Source organism: Hesperophylax consimilis, chromosome 8, assembly GCF_061612785.1.
Source record: "Hesperophylax consimilis isolate HC1 chromosome 8, BYU_Hcon_1.0, whole genome shotgun sequence".
NCBI lineage: Eukaryota > Metazoa > Arthropoda > Insecta > Trichoptera > Limnephilidae > Hesperophylax > Hesperophylax consimilis.
This window is the reverse complement of record NC_142843.1, coordinates 32148393-32175357: the sequence shown is the minus strand read 5'-3', so window position 1 is coordinate 32175357 and position 26965 is coordinate 32148393. Positions and strand designations below refer to the sequence as shown.

Sequence of the window (26965 nt, the reverse complement as noted above, 5' to 3'; positions counted from 1 at the left end):
ATTCTTCCAATGGTGAATGTGTGGATTTGTATTCAAATCTATCTGGTCACGTAAACTTGTGGTTAAATAGTCATCCACCCACAATTGGTCCGGGTTAGAGTTTGTAGTGCAGTATCTAGTCCAGATTGCAATGGTACTTCCACTAATCTGCACATCCTTTAAGGGAAAAACATCTGCTGTCGATGATGAGTCAACATTATTTCATTAGAAAACTCATATTCACATGTTTATAAAATGGTGCTTTGCTGCTTAGCGTAGTCATTTAAGATTCTTTTCAGGTTTTTCTTGGAACTTTTTGAGAAGAAAATACTTACATTTTGATGATTAATGTGACGCTGTTGCGTTTATTACTCCTTACTTTTAACATTCTGTGATGTTCACATCATACAGTTTTGTAGGCATTACATGCATTATACCTCTTCCAACTTTTACACAATCATTTGGGCACTACCATAAAAAACTACTTTAAGTTTGATCAGCAGCCCCAATTCACTGTTTATCAAACTTAAAGCAATATGTATTATAATGAGCATGCATTATTTGGATAGAATAGCAATAATTGATAGTTTCTGGCAATGCCCATACGATGTATGAAAGTTGATAGGTTGGTTGGTTGGTTGGTTTGTTTGTTTGATTGATTGGAGGAAGGGGAAATGGGAGTGATGATCCTTGCTTTGCAGTGCTTGCTTTTATCCCAGACGTTTGGAATGGCATTGCTGTTTTGGTGCAACATGTCTCATTACTAGTACTAGTACTAGACTGACCGGACTGTACTGACTGAAGAAACTGAATGAAAACATCGCCAGTGCCAAACCAAACATTACGTCAGGCGACCAGTTGGAAATGATAAACCAAGCATACAAGAGCAAGTGTGTCACCAAAACAACAAACGTCAGGAAATAGAAACAACTAGATAGCAAGGAAAGTCACTTTATTTCCACTTTACACTTATTTTGGCATCCACAAATAATAAATTCATAATACGGATGCACACAGGCTCCGGCGCATCTCTACCTGATTCTGACATGGATAAATAAATGCACTTTACTCTTCTTACCCACATGTCAATATTTAAACTAATTAAATATCTTGTGTGGTACAGTACAATAAAACATTATTTGGATATAAAATGAGATAACGAAAACATATCTCCTTTGACAGATGATTCAGGACTTGTTAAATTGTATATGCAAAGTTATTGTTAAATGATTTACAGATTACATAAAAAATATCTTAATAATTAAAGCATATTTACACCGCAACTAAAAATAGAATTGTTCGCTTTCTCTCAACCAACATCTGTTTGTCACGCATACTAAATCTCATTCATGGTTTCATTGGCTTTACTAGGTTTTGATATAATCTTAATTGTCTTGGATACTTTCTTGACGAGCTGGTTCTCCGGGTTGGAGGAGGCCCGCCTAGTTCGGATGACCAGGTGCGAGTGTGTGTGCGGATTGCCCAGCGGCATGGCAGCTATACTGACCACAGGCTGCATGGCAATTATGTCACGATTGTTCTCCTGAATCTGGCCCTTCCGCACTATCCAAGAATCCAGCGTTCTGTTATTGGACACATTATGCACGGTGCCTTTAACTCTACAAATGATCTTTCTCTTTTTCCGTAGCAAATCCTTGCTAGGAGGTTTGGATAAACATCTGGTGGACTCTTTCGCGACTATCTCATTCACACCGCTTTCTACATTACTTTCTATTTTACACATATCTACAAAAGGATTTTCTTTATCGTCCGCATTCTCGCTGATGGTATTATCTAAAGCTTCATCTAAAGGAACTTCAGCATTAATAGATATATCATTGTCAGTCGAATCTCGCAAAACAGATGGAGATTTAGAACCGTCTGAATTGCACGAGTTATGATTATTTAATTTCTTTTTTCTCTTTAACCGAGTTGTACAGATTATATCTGAAGAAGACTTCTTGAGAGAGAGTCTCTTTGTTAGGGAATTTTTAATTACAGGTTTGACATCGGGTAGAACAGGATTTACATCTAAAGTCCAGAGATTAATTTTAACTGTTCCGCGGGATCTCGTTCTCGGACTCTCGCTGTCCTTTTTACTATCAGATGTTGGAAATTTAGCTATACTCGGAACTGTCAAATTGGAACCATCGGAGAAGTTGGAACCAGAATCCACGCTATTGCTACTCTCCGATATGGAACCGTCTGGCGTTGCACTATTCTGTTCAGTCTTACAGTCATCTTCCATTTGCACCGGGAACTCGGGGGGTTTGATAGAGTTTCTGAGACGGACGGCGTCTCGCTTACTTTTCAGGCGGGGGGACTCGCCAGCCGTGGACTTCCTGACGGCCTGTAAGCGCTTAGTAACGGGACGATCAGAGACCTGATTGACGGAGTCTTGTCGGGAGAAGGTGAGCAGGTCACGGGTGGCAGGGTCGGGCTCCGGCTGCGGGGGCGTGGGCGGGCGCTCCAGCAGGCGCCGCGCCGCTTCCCATTCTCTCTTCTGTTTCTCCATTTCAGCGGCCGCCTGTTGTTCTGCAAAGGTGGCTGCTTCGCTGGCTTCCACCATGCGCATAGCGTACAGTTCCACCGGGGAGAGCTGCAAACCAAACCAGATAAGTATCACTCAGGGTCACAGTTATTAAATCTAAAGATATGCAATATATAGGCAGGTAGAAATAGACTGACCTGTTGCATGAGTGCTTGGACCTCCATCTCAGCCTTGCTCAGTTCCTTCTCGGGCTGCGGCTGCTCCTCCAGCGGTATGGACTCATCGAACTCGGCCAGATCGGCGGCGGCCTCTGCACGCGCTGTGTGTGCCGCCGCCACGTCTGCCTCGTCTTCGCAGTGCGCCAGTGCTGACTCTAGTGCGGCCTGGACTCCAACGCCGGAGGGCACCGACTCTTCTTCCACTTCCATGCGGCGAGATGCTTCCTCCTCGGCTCCCACGGCAAACAGGTCTTGGATTGTAGTCTATGAGAATTTTTTTCCAGATTAGTATATATTCAGATAGAAACCTTAATAATAAAGGCCCTCAACTACCGAATCCGGAGATTGCAGGTTCAAATCCCGCCATGCGTTAGTAAATTTTATTCAATTACAATTAATTCATTAAAAATAATTAATTTGTGGCACTTTCCAGAGTGGAAGATACTCTCTCTGGTAAAAGCCAGAGACGCTGTCAGAAAGTAGTTGTGTATATTTCCGCTTCTCAATAAAATCCAAATAAATGCGATATTTCTGAACAAATCCGAAAACTTTTGAAAGGTGATAAAAACACTATCAATTTTTTTTTTTTTTTTCCCCACTTAATTTCCGGAATAAATCTTCCCCACAGGAAAAACTATACCCTTCCACACACTTTTCCACAAATGATCATCTAGTCAACCCACATTATGCAAGTGCATTATATAAGCATAATAAATACAAAATAATACAAAAACAAACGTCTGGTCACGACCAAAGATCAAATAGGAAAATAATTCACCGACTCCAGATATTTTCACATCAGAGGGTTCGGCTCGGTAGAACTTCTAATTGGACCTATAAATCCTACTGATCCCTCAATATAAATATTTAAAAAATCTTTTGTTATCCTATGTGTATTTAAAATGACTGACTTTTGCATTTTTATGTATTTATAATTTTTATAATACAGACAGATCTATACGCCTAAATTTTGAATCAGAGAGCTAGCTAAGCCAGTAGCCGAAATAACAAATGGTAAAATTTTTATTGTCTCAGAATGCCAAACTCTTTTAATTTCATTTCTTAAATCTGTGTATTTTCTTATTTTTTCAGAAACAGATTTTTGAATATTAAAGGAATTTGGAATAGCGACATCAATTATATAAGTTATTTTTTTAATTTTGTCATGTAAAACAATATCGGGTCAATTATGACTAATCGTTCGGTCTGTTAGTATAGTTTTATCATAACATATTTTATAAAATTCATTTTCTAAAAATGAATTTGGTTAGTATTCATAATATGGTACTACATATATTACGGCAGTCAATCAAGTTATGTTTAATTACCAAACTTTGGTGAATTATTTTTAAAACTTGATTATGCCTAAATGTATACTCGGACGGCGCTAATATAGAACATCCCGATATAATATGTTCTATAGTTTCCAGAAAAGCCAAACATTTTCTACATAAATCATCAATTTGATCTTTGATTATATGCTTCCTATAATATTTAGTATTAATGACTCTATCCTGAATGGCAAGCATAACTCCTTCTATTTCTGCGCTCAACTCTCCAATACTCAACCATTTGTTTGACGAAAATTTGTCAACATACGTTTGGTTGAGATAATTGAGGTGTTTTGCGTGTATAATTTTATTTACCAGGAACCTAATAATTCCTGGTTTGGATTTATAAAAATATTGAAATTCTCGTCGTATAAGTTTTAAGGTGTAATGTTTCTATCCGCCTTGCAAATTATTTTGTGCATTTCTGAGCTAATAGCTTTCCTATGGAAAAAAGTTCTTAGCATTTCTACCTGATTATGTTTCAAAGAAGTTATTTTGACTATACCTCTACCTCCTAAATTTCTAGGTAAATTAATTCGTTCTATAGCTGAATTTGGATGATGGAAATTAAACTTTGTTAGCGTAGTTCTAATTAATGGTTCTAAGTTATCTAAATCTGTATTGGACCATTTAATTATGTCAAAAGAGTATGTTAATAGAGGTATTGCCCAAGTACTTAATGGTTTTACTAAATTTTTAGCAGATAGATTGCATTTTAAAAATTTTCTGATATTAGTTTGAAATTTAATCCTAATATCATTTTTAATTCTAGTATGTTCTAATCTATTTGATTGTGGGTATCCTAAATATTTATAAACCTCATCCCTTTTCATACTAGTAATTTGGGAATTTCTAAGTATACTCTCATCCCCATAATTTTTGAATTATTAATATTTAAACATAAACAAGGTTAAAGAATGGTACATCTTACATTTTAATGACTCATTGTACCAAATAATATTACTAATAACAAAACAAAAATACATATTTTACTAGACAGATATTTTATAAAAATTATAGCCACATGATCTTTTTGTTGTTTTGTACAAAAATAATTATTCAAAATACCATCATTCAGAATTGAAAAGTTCCTTGAAACGACTTTAGCCGTGTTTGGTGAATGGCCAGGTACTTGATTCCACCATCATCCTCTTCCCATCTCCTTTCCCTCCCCACTACCTTCAGCCTCACAACATACTTCACTGGCTCCAGAAGGTTAGTAGTGGTTGGAACTCTTGTGCGGAATGTGAATACAAATGATATAAAACATACACTTTTGAAGTATGCAGTTGTGAAGTTGCCTCCTTCGATAGCCAAGTCTCCGAGCATGCGTTTCTGGTTGGCCTTCTTCAGTATGTTCTCTTCTATGGTCTTCTCGGAGACGAGCCTGTAGATGTGCACATCCCTGGTCTGGCCGATACGATGGCACCTGTCTTGCGCCTGAGCATCCATGGTCGGATTCCAGTCTGAGTCGTAGAAGACAACCGTATCGGCGCCTGTTAGATTGACTCCCACTCCGCCAGATCTGGTGGACAAGATGAACACAAATATCCGGGGATCGCTGTTGAAGCGCTCCATCAGGATCTGGCGCTGCTCCACCTTGGTGGTTCCGTCCAGTCGAAGGTATATGTGACCGTGAAAGTTGAGGAACGCTTCTAAGACGTCCAGCATCTTTGTCATTTGGGTGAAAATCAGAACTCTGTGTTGGTCAGTGCGAAGCTTTCTCAGGAGACGGTCCAGTGTTTGCAATTTACCTATCAAATTAAGGTTATTGATAAGTAAACAGAATTCACACATATTTGAATTGGTGCCAACAAAAGGTAAAAAGCAATGCTTCTTTTGATCTTTCGACTGTTAGATAATGTACTTTTTTTATTGATAATGGGGCTGACAGATTACGCTATACGCATCATGGCTTGGCCTATTTCAGCATATCGCTCGCCATACAATACCAATGGGAATGTATGGCGAGTGATATGCTGAAATAGGCCTAGCCACCAGAATATAACGCGCTTATAGCGTGGTCTGTCACAGGTTTAAATGTTTTCTTAAACCAATATTATATAATTTTAAGTTTCAAAAACCCTGTTAGTACGTGGTCGATGATAGGTACAATAATAAAGTGGCACTGGATCCACTGAATATTATGGCAGTCCCAAAAAACGGAATTTTTGCAGCTATGTACTAAAGTGAAAGAATTAATCATTTTAATAAATAATTATGCTTTTAGGGAAATATATAATAAGTATGTATAGTGGAACTCCGATTCAGATCATTAATTAATTCTTTCACAAACTCTTTCATTGGGAGTTGCTTTTTTGGAATATGGCATTAAATTCAAACAAATAACCTCTCTAAATTACTCACTTTTCTCATAATAGAAAAATAAATGAAACAAAATTACTTTGTTTAAGCCGCTATATATTTTTAACTTAAACATTTAAAAATATATCTTCACTTACACATACTATTTTGTAATTTTAAGTTAGTATACATTTTGCCCTGAGGAAGGAACGGTTGTTCCAAAACCAGTCGTCGTTGATATATAAAAAATAGTGGTTCAAACAAAGTAATTGTATTGTTTAATTTAATTGTAATGGACAGCCACAAAGTTATGGCTTCATTTAAAAGAATAGAGAAGTAATTCACGATGCGAAATGCAGTGGAAAATGAACTCTAACCGATGACCAGTTAAGACAACTGACCAGTTGGTGGTTTGTTCAGTCACCAGAGGAAACATTATAACTCTTGTAGATCAGCAAAAACTATCAATTGGGGTTAAATGTGCGAAGAATCATAATATTTTGACAATATATCAAGAAAACGATATATCGGGGAACTGTGTAGGAAAGTGAATTTATTTATTTAGTACAATTAGTTGTAAACTCACCACAATCGTATTGAATTAGCCGGGGGTCGGGGAAGTACGTAGATAGTTGCGTCTTGATGGGATGGACTAGGTTCGTGACGGGTTTGGCGTAGTTGATCATTACGGTGTCAAGGTTTTTCTCTTCTTGTATTTTCCACGATAACCCGTGGCTAATGTGGGCTCGGATTCCGGGGCTCATTGCACCACAAATAAACACCACAAACCTGGAAAAAAAACAAATAATGAAAAAAAACAATCAATCAAACAAACCAACGAAAATGTGTTACCTTTTAAACTATGATTTTAAGTCTATGAGTGCAGATGCAAAATTTTCGCTGTCCGCCAGCTAATTTACGTTATAACGTATTTGTTTTTTGCAAAATGATGTTTTTGTAAGTTGTACTGTCTTACTGTTTGTGTTCATATATTTGTACAAAAATAGTAATCTACCATAAGTAGTTTTCCCAGAATATCTCAGAGAAATGATTTTTTTTTATTGATCTACAGTAGAACCTCGTTAATTCGAAATCCACGGGACATCAAAAATCAAATTTCGAATTAACGAATTCCCACGTAATTCGAAATTTTATTAAAAAAAAAAAAAAAAATACGCCGAAAATCGATTTTCTCGGCCGCCTCTTCAAATCTGGGTGGTATTTTAGTTGTAAATTCGTATTAATACCAATTATTTCTTTATTTTCGCGACCGATTACCGTAGCGGCGGGCCCTTTAAATTCAGATATTCGCAATAAATTCGTAAAAACGCTGTACATTTACGCGTAAATCGAGATTTCGCTGCCGATTTTGGTCGCGGCCTACCCTTTAAATTCAGATATTTGATGTAAATTCGTAAAAATATGAAATATTTCCGCGTAAATCGAATTTTATCGGCAGTTTTTCATCGCGGCCGGCCTTTTAAGTTCAGATATTTGAAGTAAATTCGTAAAAATATGTCATAATTCGGCATGAATCGAAATTTTTCGGCCGATTTCCGTCGCGCCGTATTTTATAACTCGGATATTCGAAGTAAAGTTAGTAAAAATACGATATATTTCCGCGTAAATTGAAATTTCTCGTCCGATTTCCGTCGCGGCGGGCTCTTTAAAATTCAGATATTCGAAATAAATTCGTGAAAATTCGATATATTTACGCGTACATAGAGATTTCGCGTCCGATTTCCGTCGCAGCGGGCCATTTTAATTCAAATATTCGAAATAAATTCGTAAATATACAATACATTTACGCGTAAATCGAAATTTCGCGGCCGAGTTTCGTCGCGGCCGACCCTTTAAATTCAGATATTTGGTGTAAACTCGTAAAACTACGACATATATCCCCGTAAAACGTATTTTCTCGGCCCTTCAAACTCGGATATTCAAAATAAATTTGAAAAAGTACTACATTCCAGTGTAAATCGATTCAGATTTACAAAATAATAATACTAATTAGGACGATGTATAACCACGTAAAAATACATTTTTCGGCGTTTTACCGCCACGGCTGACTTTTAGATTCAAATTTACGAAATATTATGATTTATTTTCGCAAAAATCAAAATTTTTTCGAATTACACGAAATATTTTCGTGCGCGGACAAAAGTAAATATCGAATTACGAATTAACGAATTTCGAATTAAAAAAATTTTTGTATGAAAAAATTTTTCTGCAGAAATTTTTTTGGCGAAAATTTCGAATTACGCGTTTTTTCAAATTATCCGGGTTCGAATTAACGGGGTTCTACTGTATATGGGTACGGCGGCACTTGAGAGGTTAAACATGTTGTTGAAAAATAAATATCACAAAAGCAAGAAGAGTTGAGGAAAAAGTTAGCCAACATTTGGGTTTGTTACCTTTTGAAGATGTCAGTCATGCCTTTGGCGTAGCTTTCCACCGTTGCAATGTCAGTTCTGAGGGTGTGGCAGAAGTTCGTTGGGGGCAGCGAGCACGCCTCCCTCAAATCCAGGCCGTAAAGCGGCCAAGCGTCACAGCGCCGCACATTGATGTCGTTTAGCATGTGGAGCAGCGATTTTCTTCTGGTTTTTAGTAATTCTTCAAGAGAGGGCTGCAAAATAAATACATGGTACTTCAACAAATGGGTACCTACAACAATGAGGTATGTACAGACACCAGAGTTGGCATGATTTTTCCCCAACCCAAAAACTTTTTGACCTCACCCAACATTTTACCTTTACCTTTCGGTTTTTATTTTTTACAAAAAATGGGATTAAAAAAAAAATTCACAATAGGAGTATTAAAATCTATTTAATTTTAAACATTATTATGAGCAGGCAGCATTCTGTTGATGCGCAAAAATATCCGCAAAATGCATGTTTTATTTTTTTTCATGAAGTTCAGGCACAAATAATATTGAAACGTTTTCCGATCATAGTCTTTAGAATCAAACTTAATTTGCCACATAATACAATAAAACCATATAAGGGGTTCGTATGTAGGAGATTGCACTTATTTTAACTAAAGAATTAAAATTATGGCTGAATGATTTAGATGTTGAAACACTATTCCTATAATTTTTTTTTTCAAGTTTCTTTTTTCTCTACAGTATTACCATAACTACAATTTTTTCATTATATCTATTATTTATTGTATCTAAAAAAAAAAACAACAACAAAAACCCTTATATACCATAACTTTAAAATTTACATTGCAACTTGCATGATGTTGTATTTTATTTAAAAAAAACGTACATTTCTATTCTTATTTTATTGGTAAGTTCTTGTTATTACCCACACAAGGCTGTTGCCTTGACCACTCGAGTAATTGAAAAACGAGTCTAGCGATCGTGATTTTCTGAGTGTTCAATTCGAAAATTTCATGCCCACATTAAAAAAATCATACCTCCAAATTTTAATATGGAGACAAATTAACTGAATCACCTATATTTTACTGATAACACTGGTCAACACATTTTTTGTCCCTTTAACGAAAGTAGCCAAATCTGACAGGAAATTTCACGCTGATTTCAGATATGTGATTAGTTTTTTTATATCACGTCAGGTTTTTATGGGTTTTAAGTTTTACTAAAATGTGTATTAATTCATTTTTATTTGTGAGTTATCATTGATTTTTTGATTTTTGACCATCCATTCCATTTGGTCATGCTGCAAACATGAAAGAGAACTATGACAACATGAAGCTGCTGTTAACAAAAAATAAATTTGTAAAATACAAATGGAAAATATGTGGTGATCTAAAAATAATAGGGCTCCTACTAGGACTGCAAGCGGGATACACAAAGTATTGTTGTTTTCTGTGTAAGTGGGACAGCAAAGACAGGAAAAACCATTATGCCAAGAAGGACTGGCCTACTAAAAAGCACCTTAAACCTGGCACGAAGAATGTTCAACATGCTCCCTTAGTAAAATCTAAAGATATCTTACTTACACCCTTACACGTTAAATTGGGTTTGATGAATTTTTTTCAAAAGGCTGGAAATGGCATGATTTACTTAAAGCAAAAGTTTCCTAAGGTCAGCGACGCAAAAATTAAAGAAGGAATATTTGTGGGACCACAAATAAGGGAGGTCTTGACTGATCCGAATTTTATAACAGTGTTGAGACCAGTCGAGCTAGCCGCTTGGTCAGCCTTCAAGAATGTTGTCGAGAACTTTATTGGAAGTCATAAAAGTGAAGACTATATCAGCATTGTGTCTGAAATGCTCATAGTCTATAAAAATATGGGATGTAACATGTCACTAAAAATACACTTCCTTCATTCTCATTTGAATTTTTTCCCCGAAAATATGGGAGTTGTCAGTGACGAGCACGGCGAACGATTTTACCAGGACATTGCGGATATGGAAAAGTGATACCAAGGAAAGTGGAGTCCATCTATGATAGCAGACTATTGCTGGACCCTGCAGAGAGACTCTCAAAATACTCACAAGCGCAAATCAGGAGCAAAAAAAATTAAATTGAATTAGTTTTGAAATTTTGTTAAGTAAGTACCCGTCATACTATGGAAGAATTATGTAAAAAAACCTTGTTAAATAATAAAAAAAACTGACCTATTAAAAAAAAAATTTGTTTCATTTCGTGTTTATGGATACTAAATACATATAAAAAAAATTAGCTATGCTTAAGGGACAGCACTTAAAAAAATAAATGTCGACCAGTGTAATCCCATATTTTTAAGATTTATAAAAAAATCGTAAACTTTATAGATGCGCGAATTCTGCGGGTTGGTTCTTTTGAAATTGCAGTTCGAGGTACTTATTCGGGTCAAAATTGGATATTTTCTATTTCTGTATGTTGTCTATGGCCTACTTGATAATCACAGAAACAAATATATATTAGAAGACTCAATTTGGAAATAATAAGACAAATTATTTGTTTGCGCCCAAACATACACAATATGAATGAATAGTTTTGTACTGAATAGAAACTGAATTCTTTCAAGGCATACAAATACAAAGTATATCGGTGATTCAATTCAATATTGTATTTCTATATCTTTTGTGAAAGAATTGAGTTTTTATACAGACATAATAATTTATTTATTTTACGTATGTACGGGAACAACCCTCAAATTAATTAGGGACTTGTTGTGGCGGTAGAGACCAATAACAAGAGCATGAAAATAAAATATGAATACATTAAAGAAATTAAGATTACTTGGAATGATAATTATGATGGATGTAGCTTGTTGACAGAAAACAAAGATAAAAATTTAGAGCTAAGGAATATATTCTAACCTTATGGAAATCACTTTGTATGGTGGCTTCCACCTTGTTGGTGTCCCTGAGCGAGGGTGGGATGGGAGCCGTACGCGCATTCACCAGCTGGCGGAGGATGGCCGGCGTCAAAGGCTGCGTGAGGGCATGAACCCTCGGGGGAGCCACCTCTGCCACACACCTACTGCCACTCTGCAGGGGGGGCACCCTCATCACTGGGCGTACCACCCGCCTCTTGTCCGCACTCATCCGGGGACTGGTTCCCGGGGCCACAGAAGAGAGAGGAAGTTGCGGGGACAGCGGGATGTTGCGCACGCTCACATGGATGCGCACTGCGGATTTTGGAACTAGCGGAGGCGGCGGGGGAAGGGCGTCCACCTCCTCGATTAGACGAGATGGAGTCTTGAGTGACCGGACGTGATGAGACTCAAATGCACTGATGTTTCTCTCTATGTGTAACAGGTTCAAGTTCATTGCAGAAAGACTGAGGCTCTAAAACATAGTCATTGATGTATTATTTTACCGACGACTTAATATAATCTGTACTATCATTAGAGAAAGTCAATATGTTTACCTGTAGAGGCTGGTACACCATCATGTTATATACCAAGGACGGTATGTGGTAGTTGATGGATTCCATTTGAAATGGGGAAATAATAGGTCTGACTTCAAACAGGTTGGGATGGTTGCACACTTTTCGCAGCTGCATCAAAACGTTAATAACACTTAGTAAATTACCAGCGGCCAGTGTTTCCCTCGTTCTGAAACAAATAATAATTTTTTTTTAGCTTTTTTTAACCCAGACATTCTAAGACTTGCCCTAAGATAAAATCTGGGTATCATTCCGATGAACTGGAGCAAAGCACGTGAATGAAGAAATATTTTGGAGGATTCGAGAACGCTTTGAATAAATTACAGTCAGTCGTAAGTTGACCGCTGAAGAGAGCACATTGAAATAACCAGACCCTGTGCAAAAAAGTAAAGTTCGCTAAATTAAGGCAACGGTTTGCAGCGCAGTCCTTGTGGGACTTTTCTGCGCAGGATCTGAATGTTCATTTATAAGTAAATCACTCAGTGATGATGCTTAATATTCAAATATTCATTTTATTTCGGGGGTTTTCAAATTATCAGGGTTGGAATTAAAGGGGTTCTACTGTACATACAAAATATTATGGTGAATTTATGTTTAGTAATGATATTTCTTATTCACTAAGGTGTCATAAATGATGAAATATTTTTTTAACAATTTCCAACTAAATACTGTAAACAAGCCACACTTTTTTAACCCTTGAGACGTTGTTGATTTGCACGGATCGAACCTTCTACAAGCTTCCATTTTTTCAAAGACAATAACAAGCACTATTTCGTTCTCTTTCTGACATAAAAGAAATAATTATTTTTTAGATGAGAGGAAGAGAGATATATGCATTTTAATAATGTGCGGTCGTTCTGGGACAAATATGGTCTTAGGAGAGTATAATGCGCGCACAGCATTTGGGACTGTTTGGGTCTTAGAAGGTCCCAAGGGTAATAGTTGGTTGTTTTACATCAATATTTCCAAATTGGGATTACAAATGTCAGTGTACGGATAAGCTGTTGCAACACATGTTTTATGTTATTTTTTGAATTTAAAGTTTGCGAATGCTGCTTAAAACCTGCTACCGCAACTAAGACAAAAATTAAGATGTTTTAACAGCTGAGAAATTTCGCTGGTTCTATTACAACACAACGCTGGACAATAAAAAAATATGGTATAAAATATATACGTAGAATTTGTGATTTTTTTTAACCATTTTCTGGTAAAAGAATGAAGATACGATTTTGTCAGCAGAAAATAAGTTAACAGGTTTTTTCATCACTGGGATGTTAAAATGTCTAGAGTACTCACAAAGTTTAAATAAATATAAATGTTGTAATAATTAAGTAATGTTTGGTAAAAACTTACTTTGCTCTGGACATGAAATCGTCATACAAGAACCTCTGTCTTTTAGAAAGTCTGCACATAATGATATGTTCATATTTCTTAGGCATTTGTTTTTCCACTTCAGATTTGAGACGTCGCAAGAGAAAGGGTCGCAACACTTTGTGCAATCGTTTGATGATGTTTTCATTGTATTCTGAGTTTCCTTCTATCATGCCAGTGACGGGATTACTGAACCACTCCTTGAATTCTCTATGGGAAGCAAATATATCTGGCATGAGGAAGTGCATCAGTGACCACAGCTCCATTAGATTATTCTGAAGAGGGGTGCCGGTGAGCAGCAACCGCTGCTGTGTTTGAAAATTTAAAAGCAGTTGCCATCTTTGGGATTTGAAATTTTTAATATTTTGGGCTTCATCTAAAATTAAATACTTCCACTTTTTTCTCCTAAAACTTTGGTGATCTTGTATAACCAATTTGTAAGAAGTGATGCATATGTGGAAAGCGTTGGGTTTCGTCCAGCCAATACGTTTCAACTTGCGCTCCTTTTGTGACCCATAATAAGTCAATATCTTGAAGCCGGGACACCATTTCATGAACTCCATTTCCCAATTGAGCATGACAGACGTGGGGACTACTATGAGATGCGGACCCCAGTCAGACTTCTCGCAGGCCAGGTGCGCCAGGAGGGCGATGGTCTGAATGGTCTTGCCCAGACCCATCTCGTCAGCCAGGATACCGTTTAATCGGCGCTGCTCCATGGTGACTAACCAGTCCAGCCCAATGTGCTGGTATTCTCGGAGGGTGTGCTTCAGGAGATGGGGTACCTTGGTGACCACTTGGGTGGAGGAGAGCGTGTTGCCGGTGGGCTGCAGAGATTCTGCGATGGCTGCGGCATCTTCCATTCGATGATCATCTCCTTCTTGGGGTTCTGCTGTTCCCTCTTGGACCAGGACATTTAAGCTCTCATCGACGTCCTCTTCCTCAGTATCGGAGCTCTCTTCCATTTCTTCTTCTTCCTCCTCTGAGAGATCTTCACTCTCTGATTCGGAGGTGGGGGGAGAGTCAGGAGTGGGAGAACCGCTGTATTTCTTTCTTAATTCTTCTACGCTCATTTCATTTTCAGCATTGAGGTCATCAATCTCCTTTTTGTGGTCCTTTTCTCCTTCCACACTTTCTTGCTCCATGATGGTATCCTCGTCATCGGATGAGTCTTCCTCAGCTTTGAACTCTGCATCATCTTCAGACTTATCTGAGCTTTCATCTTCGGACAGCTGTAAGAAAAGAAATATCATTTGTAGCAATAATATTTATCCCATCATGAAACATACATTTATGCAAGGTGCTCCTGATAAATTTAAAGTTTCAAGTTATCCTAGACGAATACAGGATTTAAGACTAGCTAAAATAAGTATGTTAAAACGAAGATACATAAGATACACAAAAAAGATACATAGAGGCATTCGTGATTTCAAATTACATTTTTTAGTATCATTTCGGAATCAGTCCTGCCTAGATCCAACAACCATTTTGTCACTCTTGGACCGAAGGATGACAATTCACACAGTTTCAGTTCTACAATATGAGTTTTTGAGGGTTCGTTGTTAAAGTTTTGGAAGAATTTATTTTTCTTTCTGTGGGGAGGAGTGGAAGGTGGGCTTATAAATATTAAAAAAAATAAATAAACGCAAAGCAGATGCAACACTTAATGCTCAAGATGTTTTCCACAAAAACGGTGCTATGGAAATAATCCATTTATTAATATTATTTATTGACTGATATTTCATGAAACAAAGACAGCCAGCTTTGTTATCCTTTTAAATTAATACTGTATCTATTTTAAGGCGAAATAGGTAGACTTGACCTGAAATTTGGCATTTTTGAGGCCACTTTTAGACGTATGGACACTTTTCTAGAAAAAAACACAAATTGATTTCGAAAGATCGTCATTTTATCTTGTAAAGTAAGATGTAAAATTTTGAAAAATAATATTATTTTCATATCATAATAAAGTGTTACCGTTGGACGATGCGCAGATTTGTTGCATTTTCAAAGGTGAAGTTGTATTATACAGCATATATTTCAAATCATTGAATAATAATGTATAAACAATCAATAAATTATCTATCATATGTATGTATAAGAATTTTGTTTTTATTTCAAATAAAATTACTAATAAATAAATCCGAGCACGCGTTTTGTGACGAAAATCCCTCAATTGGACTATTTATTTATGGTCTTACAAATTGGTATAGTTCAGATTTTTTTAGAAAAATAATTTACCAAGACATAATTGAAACATTAGAAATAATTTATGACCAAAAAATATATTCTTAAAGTATATAATAGTAATTAATTTCGATTAGCGTTTGTTGTTTGCGTCTTGCCCCGGCGCAAGCCGAAATTTTATCATTCCCCGCTGCGACAGGGCGGCGACCGGACGTCTATTCCACGCCAGTCTACTTGATAACATTTTAAAGAAATTCCTCGCTTAAAAATGAGGAGGAAAATACCCTCGAAAAAAAGTTTTATTAGATAGCACAAATTACGACATCAAAAACGTACGTGGGAGATATATTTTCAGAAAAAACAAAGGTTAGTGATATTTAATTATCCGTGTACATTGTTCGTACTTATATGCTACAGGGTCGTTCGAAAGAATCAGTCAGAATAAGCACATATTTTTATAACATTTGGCGATAATTTTGTGTTGTTTAATTTCCAGGGAAAAGAATCAACTATGGACAGGAGTTTATGTCTGTTATCGTTTTTTCATGTATAAATGTTAAAACTTATGCCAAAGTACGTGAAACTGTTTGTGATTGGTAGTCAAAAAGTGACACGAACCAAATGAATTTCGATTCGTGATGTGCGATTCAAATCATTTTTTTGTTCATAATTTCTATTTTATTGTCCAATTCACTATTACATTGGTATAATTCAACATATTTAATGTTTTTTGTGTTACTTTTTGTCAGTTTCATAATGTCATATTGTGAATTGAGCTTCTTGTTTTAGGAAAAAAAAACAAGGTTATTTTTTACATACAAACCTATGATTTTTACTCGTGAATTTAATAACATTTCGAAAATTAGACGAGTCAGGTCGCTCCGTTAATCATGAAAACAAATACATGAAAGCGATACAATATTATGCAATCGCATAACTACATATGTAGGTAGGTACCGTAGAAAATAGTTGGAAATAAAACCTAGTTTTAAACTACTTCAGTTGTAAGGAATAAACCCTCTTTTCAATGTCATACATATCAAATCAAGTAATACTTTGAAGATAAGTATTAGAAATAAAACTTACCGGTAATACCTTTCGGACAAACGAATAAATAAGTAAAACAAAAGATTTTTACTCACCTTTGGAAAACTCGTGTAAAATATTTAAAAAAAAAACAAATTAAACAAATATTTGAAATTTTTTTAAATGTATATTTATATACCTACATATTTTATATCTACCATGTCAACAAACTGCATTTGTATTTATTTATGTTTACGCACTCCGACGTATAATTTACAAATATGTATGTAACTACTTATAAGGAAGAAAGCTACAACCAAGAATTAAACAACAATAATTGTTATTTCATCGGAACCATGCTGTAGTTTTCACTGCCGCGCGAGTGGACGGCTCGCAGCGGAATGAATTCGGTATTTCTGTCTCGGTCTAAAAAAACGTCCGATCGCGAGATCGTCTTTTAACGAAATTTGAATTCTCGTCCGCTGGTTAAATCGCCTTAAGAAACTGATATGAAAATTAATTGTTTTTGTTCTAAACTTTATAATACATATTTGATGTGATTTTGCACAAAAACAGCGCTATACAAATCACCCAAATATTATTATTATTATTGAAAAACTGGAGGATCCTCCACTATATTAGATTATAAAATAAATATATTATTTATATACCTTAATTTTATCTCTATTAGCAAGGTAGTCTTTGGGTAATTCACTAAGGAACTCATCAAGTTCCATTTGAGATTCTCTTTGAAGGGCTTCTATTTCATCCTTGTGGGAATTTTCAGTTGTGTCCTCTTTCTCCGCAGCTGCGATGGTCTCCTCATCGTCTGATGACACCGCACCGCTAGGACAGAACTCCTCTGGAAATGGGCAAAAAACATTCATTTATATTGTTAAAGAAATGCAACAAATGAGATAGGTACAGTATTATGAGATGACTGACCATCAGACTGGCAGACGGAGTTGGCGGTAGAGCCCTTGTTGGAGCCCTTGCTGGGCGGGGGCCCGGTGCGCATGCCCTCGGCCAGCTGTTGGGAGTACTTTTCCGTTTGGTCCACAATGAAGCTGAGCTGCTGGTCAAGGGCGTGCTTGCGCTGCTCCTCCAGCCGGGTCTGCTGCTTGAATTCTACTAACTGGAATGGAAAACAAACATCTGGCTTGTATTTTTTGCCCTGGGGCTAAGACTCAGGCGAAAATAAAGGTCATGCGAGAATTTATATAATTCATTTTAAATCGCTATATCTTCGAAAAGAATTCAAATATTTTAATAAAAATTTCTACGTAGTAACTCAGCATACCCAAGTACCAAACTAAAATTGAATATTATTTGAAATGCAACTCAATTAACCTTGTAATATGTTTATTACGGTTCGCCTATCGGTATTTGCCCATACCTGCTTTCTTTAAATACGTCCGACATCTATCGCCCGCTTGCACATAGGAGTTGAGTGGGTGCGGAACAGAGATAGAGATTTTAATCGGGTTTCGTGGTAATAAAAACCCTCATTCCAGGAATTGAATTATTACAAATAAAAAAATATGTTATCTATAAATGATATACAATCCTTTTGTTGAAATACCGATGTAAACGAAAGGCACGGAGATAAATATAAAAAGAAGACTTGCATTACCATTTGATAATTATGTACATACAGTTGGGACCTTTACAAAGAGATTGTTGTATAATATTCATATAAAAATATTGAATAATTCTGTCTTTTCTGCCATTGAAAAGAGGCCAGCGCAAAAGGCAGAACAACCCTTCCCGCCGTTAAGCATTTATCGACCGAACGGTTTAAAGGTCTGTGAATACATTTATAATAAGGAATTACTAAAAGAGGCAGTATTCCATTCCCAGTCTTATAGAGAAATGGACTTACTTTTTCTACATTGGACCAGAATAGTCTGATCTCCTTGGCCACGAAGGCGGCTATTCTCTTGAGTTGGTGTTCCTGGGCCTTCTCCGCTCTCTGCGCCGCCAGTGCTTTCTCTTGGAAATGTTTTTGTACCATACGGGCGCACTGTAAAATACACAAATAAATGTTGGTATTGTACGGGCACGAATATGGGTAACAAGTACGGGTATTGATTGATGTGAATGTTTATTTACCTTCTTAGCAGCTGCCTTCTTCCACTTCCGTTCCTGGGCAAAGTCAGCTGCTAACCAGACCATCTCCTCCAAAAGGTAATCCCAGTGAGCTTTCGGTCGGGGCGGTTCTACCACCTTCGGTAACCTCTTCTCCGTCCACAGGCCTTCCTTTTGCAGCTCACATATCCTCTGCATAACATAAGCTTCCTGGAAACCAAATCAAACAATCCAATGTGTTACCAATAATCCAGCCACAAGCATTACCGAATAAAAGTTTAGTAATTTGATGAGATTGCTGACCTGTTTTGCTTTCTCCACAATTTGCTCCTGTGAACTGGATAATGATGTATTGGCTGCTAAAGGTGAAGTATGACTATTGGTAGTTCTTCCGACGCCTGTATTATTTTCTACAACCAGTGGGGTGCCGCCTGAAATGAGAAATCAAGCATTCAAATAAAAACGCCTCGGGGATTCACTTGAAAACATCAACATTCAAAGCAGAATGAAAGCGTCGGCATTCAGTACAGTTCCACATACCCATCAACAATGGTTAAGTCTGCAAATTAAAATTGAAGCCAAGCTCCTACACGCTGTCCAAACAAACAACTACTGATGAACTCTATATGCAAATACAAGAAAATATGACCTGAACATGTCGCCAGTGGATGGATGTGGATATGATGGCATGCATGTGGAATATGTGTCTATGTATTGTGAACAATTATATTTCTAGAGGTAGGGGTAAGATAAATAGATCCATGGGCCAGGAACACAGTGATTTACCTGTTAATGAATTTTAAAATTTTGTATCACAACATTGATCAAAAAGAAAAATAAACAGTGGAAATAATTACGTAGAAGAGTTTTGAAGAACAAATTTTCAACATATTGACTACAAAATAATATAAAACACAACATCTAATTATGTCAGTTATAGTAAAGAGAACATTTATTAGGAGTATGTAACATTAATACAGAATAAATAAATCAGTACGCAAATAATAAACATTCCACAAAATTACACGATAAACCATTCAGATCCTTTGCGGAAATTAAAATAGTATAAAATAAAAAAACATTACAACACCAATAGCTTGTTGAAACATTTATACATAATATATTATCAAAATGTGTATACAACCAAGCAGTTGTCACACCAACGGGAAAATCACTGAAAATTTCGCTCTGGTCACCATGAAATGTAATTAATCATTTGGATTTAACCATTTTAATATTATTACATATTTATGTATATAACTGTAATGAATGAAATGAAGCCATTTATTTATCCAGATTGCTTGTCAGTATTTTTAAGAAAAGACAACTAAGAATAGGATTTATAATGCAAACCCATCGAAGTGTACCCGTTGCCTCCCTTGAGGTGATTTTTCACAAAACAGCGCTATACAAGCATTATAATATGAATGATTTCCATTAGAAGAGTGACATCGGAGCAACGTGCCATCTTGCAACCATTACAGAGGGGTAAAGCTGATGTATCTGTGTGTAGTGTGTAGTGAGGTGAGGTGTGAGGGTACCTGGCAGCCGGGGGGTGGAGTGATGAGGGCGGTGGGGAGCAAACACCATGCCGTGCCGCCCTCCCGTGGGCCGCCCCGGGACAGAACCTACAAGCACGCATCCACGCTACACTCAGAGCTACTTTACACACCACCGTATCCGCCCTACACTCATTTGCCAGCGGTACTATTCCCAACAACACATTCACCTGCCTTATGGAATCAACACGCACCCATATTTATAGTGCTTGGAAGCGGCACACGGAATTCAGTCAAATTTTCCACATGTATTATTGACTTCGCTTCGAAAATGAAGCAAAACTAACAAATTCATTCATCCTTTGCATGATTCTAAAATCTGCAATCAAGTTACTTAACTAGTCTGTTCCTAGGACAACTTACACCCAGAAACTGCTAGCCAGTACAATACAATTTTTTAACACATTTTACATATTAATTATATAGTACATTTAAACACTGGACAGACAAATGCTAAAAATCTTGCCATGAAGAAAATGTGCAGTCTTTGTGAACAAAACAACATATTATTTTTAAATTAACAATTTACACTTATCATTTGGGTTAAAGTTTTAAAGTTTCTGTCTACTTCTTCAGACAATATTTCAGAGTGCCTCAGGCAGGATTGCTTTACACTGCGTAATAATTCATTGCGTAATTCTATTTCAATGTGAATTTATGATAAAAAAAATTTATATCTCAGTTGCATTATTTATTTTAGACCGGACTGGTTTCAAGTAATAACAGGAACAAAGTTATAAAAGCTTTTCGAATGTAAATTTATATAATGTATAGAGAACAAACATTTTTAAATTAATTTGTTCAGCGCTTCTAAGTGAACAAAACAAACTACATTGTTAAATTGTCATATAAAAGAATGCCAGTGGAGAATTAACTTAATCCTTACCAATACAATTATTTAGGTGTTTTTAAGTACTTTTCGAGCTAGATATTTGCAGTGAATATATTCAGGGTGTACGGGGAAAAATTATACGCGTAATTAATCAAGTATAGTGTCAACATTCTTTCTTAGAAAATACTTTAAATAAAAATCCTCAACTAGCAATAAGGCCAAAATGTTTTCAGCTTAAGCTATTTCAAAATCAATAAAATATTATTTTACAGGGTTGACTAAACATAAAAGTTGACTATATTATATATAAGTCATTATTAGCCAATCATCACAAGCGAAATCGGCAGCAGTTATAACGTGAATTCGGAACACGGGATCTTGATGGTCTGAACTAGGATAATTCAACTATGAACACAAGGGGAGAAGGAATGTCAGAATACCAGTGGATCGTGTACTACTGTCAAATTAATGATTCAAAACAACGCAACTCAGGATAGTTAACAACATTAGAAAATGTCATTAAAATTATTTATTAGAACCTAATTCACCGGTTTGGAAGAAATTAGCGTTCAATGAAAAGAAAATGAATTTACTACAAATTAAAAATAAAGAACATATAATGAACACGACCAGTAGAATTCTGACGTCTGCAAATCCACATTATAAAAAGTAGTAATAGGAAGATGAAAGACATACCCTGCTGCGTGAGCTGCGCCACCGCAGCTGGCAGCTGGGTGGATACGGCCACTGGCGTCACCCCCACCCCGGGGATCTTGATCTCCGCCCCCTGAGGGGTGGAGGGAGCGGTAGGGATTGTTGTGGGGGGCGGGGTGGGGGTCAGCGGCTGCAGAGCCGGTAGCTCCTCCGCGCCCTCCAGGGGATGTGCTAGCATGAAGGACAGGAACTGAGGAGTGAACGGTCGCTTGCGCCAGCCCTGATAGTCCATCACCACACCGCCAGTCTGGAGGTAAAACACCTGGGCTATGCATTCCGTATATCTGGAAGGAAGATAAACAAATTATAAGGATGACCTTCTAAATAAGGGTTAATGTAATTAAGAACAGAATTAAATATAAAATGTTAATTATTTACAAAACGCTTACCTCTCTTTTAATGTTTTGAGTGTGGCCATTCTATCATCGATGTTCTTCTTGTGCATGAGAGCCAGGTCCACTGACATGAGCGGCTTGGCGGTGCCATCGGACAACTTGAGTCTCTTCCGTGCGGCAGGCATGAAGGTGCTCCCGCTAGGCGTGGAGGGGGTGAGCGGAGGGGGGGTGAGAGGGGAGCGCGCCACCTGATTGGACAGGCCGGGACTGGTGCGCACCAGGGAAGCGGAAGCGGACATGTGATGGGGCGACGAGTGTATCCTGGAGAGGACTTCTGATATGTCCATCGGATCTTGGGCAGGATCATCCTTGAGCAGAGCCTGGACAAACATGAAACAAACGGTTGGTCACATCCTTGTGGAACGGGGAAAGAGGTACAACAGAATCAGTCAGGAATTAAAGGAACCGTCAAGTGTTATTTTACCATATCAGGAGGATCACTTACAGAACACAATGATCGCAAGCCTTTTCATAGCTGAACAATATTATGTGCGTTATTTATAGTCAATGAATTATTTCTGAGTCAATGAATTGAAACGTTGCTCCAAATGGCTTTAGCCGTGTTTAGTGACTAGATCTGAATAGCCAGGTACTTCCCCACCTTCCTCTTTCCCTTCCCCACTTACCTTCAGCCTCACAACATCCCCCAATTGGGAATGCCATAGTCTCACTGGCTCCAGACGGGAGCAGTTGGGACTCTTGTGAGGTATTCACTATAAAAAAATAAATAAAAAAAAGTGAGTGTATTTAGGGGATATTTCACTGTGGATCAGAGATAGATAATATACCAACACCAAATACAGACAGACTGAAACCGAAACCACTAAACTGGACAAAATAAACACTTTGTGATATATTTATAATTATTTCAGAAAAAAACACTATTCAATTTATTTATAATTACTTTATATTACCCATACTACTAAATTTTAATCATATGTAAATGAAATCCTCAGTGCGGGAGATCTCAGTGAGGATATCATTATATCTATTTGTTACAAAAAAAAGATAAATAAACACTTACGTATCATACTATTTTATGTATTATATTTATATATTAATGTATTATACTATTTTATGACTCAACCATGAATAAATTGTGGAAAGCCTGAAAACCAGTATTTTATTAAGTATTCTATTATTTACAAAAAACTATGAATATGATATTTTTTGTAATTATTACTCTTTGCAAAAAAATTGTAGGTTGTTTTTAATAATATCGAGAATAAGATTAGGAGGCCATTCCTCATATGATTAAATTGAACAAACCTTAAACTTAAAATTCATTAGAAAAATGCTGAAAAGATTTTGATCTTATCATATTATTGATTCACCTTCTTTAGTTCAACTCATTAAGTTCGAAACCTTTGTCCCTTTTCGACGACTCAGAAATAATTGATTGCTTTTCCTCAATCAAATTCCTCTGCTAATTATGGGTACCATTCACTGCTGTCCAAAATGTCGGGCTTTGAAATTTTTGATGCCAGCCGAAATGATTTAGTCAATCTTTACAGAGTAATGTCCAAATCATGGACTCTAACAAAACCTTGTTCAGGTAACAGTCACCGTCCACAAGTTTCAAGATACTTAAATTTGTAGTCTATTAATAAAAAATAGCATAATGACCTGGTGTAGTACTACGGGGCCCACCGAAGCTGTGCGGCCTAGAGCCGGCAGGTCGGGGGCCCCCTCCCTCTCCCTCCCCTCCGTGTGTATGGACCCGATCTTGACACATTCATTTTTCTCATTCATGTTATTTTAAACATCTGAAAAGATAACTATTATTATTACATATGCAATGATGGGAAATCTGCAACCTGGCAATAGTGTAAAATGTTCAAATATTCTTTCCAGATACCTGGCAATAATATGAGAATATATTAAAAAATTACAGAAACAAAAATTACAAATGTTTTAAAATAACATGCGAGAATATGGCCTCTATCCCATTGAATAATAAAAATAAATTGAATTCTGGCAACGAAGCCTGATTTGTTTGATAAAAATAAGAAGTAAAAATACAGAAACAATAAGAGTTCCAAATCCTATTTATACAGCCGACTAGCTACTTCCAAATTAATTTATTGGGTAATTATTCAGTATCAAAGGCTACGCATAAAACGATTTTTTTAATAAAACATATAGATTCACCTTAATTACTATAAAAGGCAACTATCTGCATTTGGGAAATTTTAATTTTAACATTCTAATTTTCAATTAAATAAAATGAAAATTTTCTCTCGTTGTATGGGATGACAGCCATTTACAATAACGTAAAAGCATGGCCAGTTATCCCGAATATTTACAATTTATTGAATCATAATAAAAACCAACTGATAATTTTGTACACTGTCTATAATTAGGTCATTCCTTATTTATGATAAAGTTGAAATCAATCAACAGAAATTCGCGGGAAACTTATTGGAGTTGTATACAAACTAGAACCACATACATCGCAGTACAATTAATTTGATTGACGGCGGTTTCACTTTTATGTCAACTGATAACGAATTGTTTACACAACGCTAATTTTAGAGGTTAAGTAAACCATCCAACAATTACGCGCCAAATCACAAACGTCACAATTGAACTGATAGTCAATAACAAAACACTTTTTAACTTAAAATCTTGCAACCGAAGCGTTTAACATGATTTCAAAATTACGAATTAGATTTCAATGTAAGAATTTTTGAAAACAAAACGAGTACTCGCCTCAGATATTTGGAAACATAAGTAATAATTATGAACTGAAGAAATAAAAAAAGCCCGGGACACCGTTAATTAATGTACAACGAATATGACGGCTTGATGTATCGAATGTATAAAACCCTATACGCTGTATCAACATTGGCATTATGAGCGGCTTGGAAATTTTATGCTTGTCAAAAATGCAAAACATAATAAACAATGCAATAAAACCCGGAATACGGTAGAAAACGATTTTTTAATTGTATTTCAACGAGTAATTCGGGAGATCTCGATGAGAAGCATATACACATGACATACACTCGACGACTTTTCCTTACATAATTTCGGCAAATTGGTACTAACTACGGCGGCCATATTTCCTGCGCGACAAACAGGATAACTCACCATTTTGTAATCACAATATTGTCACACATAGGAAACCCATCGCGCTTTAAAAGTTGTACCATTGCAAAATATATTTTTCAAGAAAGCACCTTATGATTCACGTTATCATCACTTTTGCACACAAACTTTGAATAATAAGCCTAAATTATATATCTAGACGCCCAACAAAAATACTTCGCCACCGGCTTGTTCGCTTGGATAACTGCGCATGCGCAATAATGTTGTCCATTCGTTAATCGGTATTTGTTATTGACAACTATCGACATATTTTTGAAAGTTTAAAACATTAGCATCTTCACATAATTTAGACGAAAATACTATACATAAAAACGTACCAGAACCACAAACACTGTCCAATGTCAAACATTACATGATCAACTTGTAACTTATATTTCAAAATTCGATTTAAAATAAAAACAATAATTTTTTATATAAGAACTCATTAAATTATATTTTTCGACTCAATTCTTCTTTACACATGTGAAATAAGTTAATTATTATGGAAAATCATTCATTAGTAGCTCATTAAATAACTACGTTCAATTCTGTAAAAATTAATTCTCTTATGCTTTTTACCGAATCTCCGAAAATAGAAATACAAATCACTTTTTAATTTTCAAAACTATCATCCCATATCGATTAATTATTTATAGTTTACGACCTCCCTAATGCGGTTAACTAGTGTTTCTAACACACAAAATATTTTTCCTTACATTTTTTAGCAAATCATGACATTGAATGAACATACAAAAATAGCCTTTACAGCCTTTAGCTTTAGACAGGCGTTCACCTCCAGCGATTGCACAGATCGTTTTCTGTTTCATCAGTATAAAATAAAAATAATTATTATAATACAACTGAAAAAAAAAAACTTTCGATTTACCATAGTTGTTAACGAGTTTTTTGGAAGGCTGTCACACTATTTGATGTATTCAGAGATGTGCTTTATTTCAAATAAATCCATTTCAAATGGAAATGCAAAATGCAAAATGGGTATTTTCCATTTTGCATTTAATGCTTTTCTAAAAACCATTTTGCATTTTAAATGCTTTTCTCAATGCACTATCCATTTTAAATGCTTTTTTGCAACATTCTTCCTAATATTTCCACTCATCTTTATATCATAAGCCCCAAATATCAGTCGGTCCTCAACCTCGCTATGAGAGATAATTTACATTTGTCAAGTTGCTTCCTGGTAGGGGGAGTCGCTATATGCACAGCGACTAGTCGACAGGGGGCGTGGCCAACATATCCGAGCATACCCGAAGTGAAGTGTTTCGGCGCTTTATTTGAAATTGGTTCTCCGCTCAGATTCTTTTTGTGACGTCACGGCCGAGCATTTCCGAATATTGCCGAGCAGCCGATAAGTAATTTTCATCTTTAGTTTAATACAATAAGGAAGTTGAGTGAAAAATATTTTGACTTATAAAAAATATGTTCATGTAGATCAAAAAATATCGATTCTAAATATATAAATATATTTCTATATTATTATTCTTAGAATTAGTTAAACGTTCTTGAAAAAGCATTC

The 26965-nt window shown here is 36.2% G+C and overlaps 1 protein-coding gene across 6 annotated transcripts in view; it reads right to left on the bottom strand.

Moving 5' to 3' along the window:
* The window catches only part of dom (domino helicase), a 40450-nt gene extending 14825 nt beyond the window's left edge, over positions 1-25625 (bottom strand). For 4 of the 6 annotated variants that reach the window (XM_089634129.1, XM_089634132.1, XM_089634131.1 and 1 more), the window contains exons 1-18: positions 25435-25625; positions 23968-24107; positions 22336-22661; positions 21929-22230; positions 20383-20469; positions 19145-19272; positions 18866-19051; positions 18636-18776; positions 17699-17888; positions 17425-17615; positions 13523-14772; positions 12152-12338; positions 11599-12069; positions 8738-8949; positions 6910-7112; positions 5292-5773; positions 2668-2952; positions 2363-2578 (exon numbers count right to left, since the gene is read on the bottom strand). In XM_089634129.1, coding sequence (XP_089490255.1) covers positions 2363-2578; positions 2668-2952; positions 5292-5773; positions 6910-7112; positions 8738-8949; positions 11599-12069; positions 12152-12338; positions 13523-14772; positions 17425-17615; positions 17699-17888; positions 18636-18776; positions 18866-19051; positions 19145-19272; positions 20383-20469; positions 21929-22230; positions 22336-22661; positions 23968-24093 — 4983 coding nt within the window. In that variant the 5' untranslated portion in view covers positions 24094-24107; positions 25435-25625. The remainder of the gene's footprint in view (positions 1-2362; positions 2579-2667; positions 2953-5291; positions 5774-6909; positions 7113-8737; positions 8950-11598; positions 12070-12151; positions 12339-13522; positions 14773-17424; positions 17616-17698; positions 17889-18635; positions 18777-18865; positions 19052-19144; positions 19273-20382; positions 20470-21928; positions 22231-22335; positions 22662-23967; positions 24108-25434) is intronic. The other 2 variants (XM_089634130.1, XM_089634133.1) reach the window with 2 other exon arrangements.
* Between the last annotated feature and the right edge of the window lie 1340 nt (positions 25626-26965).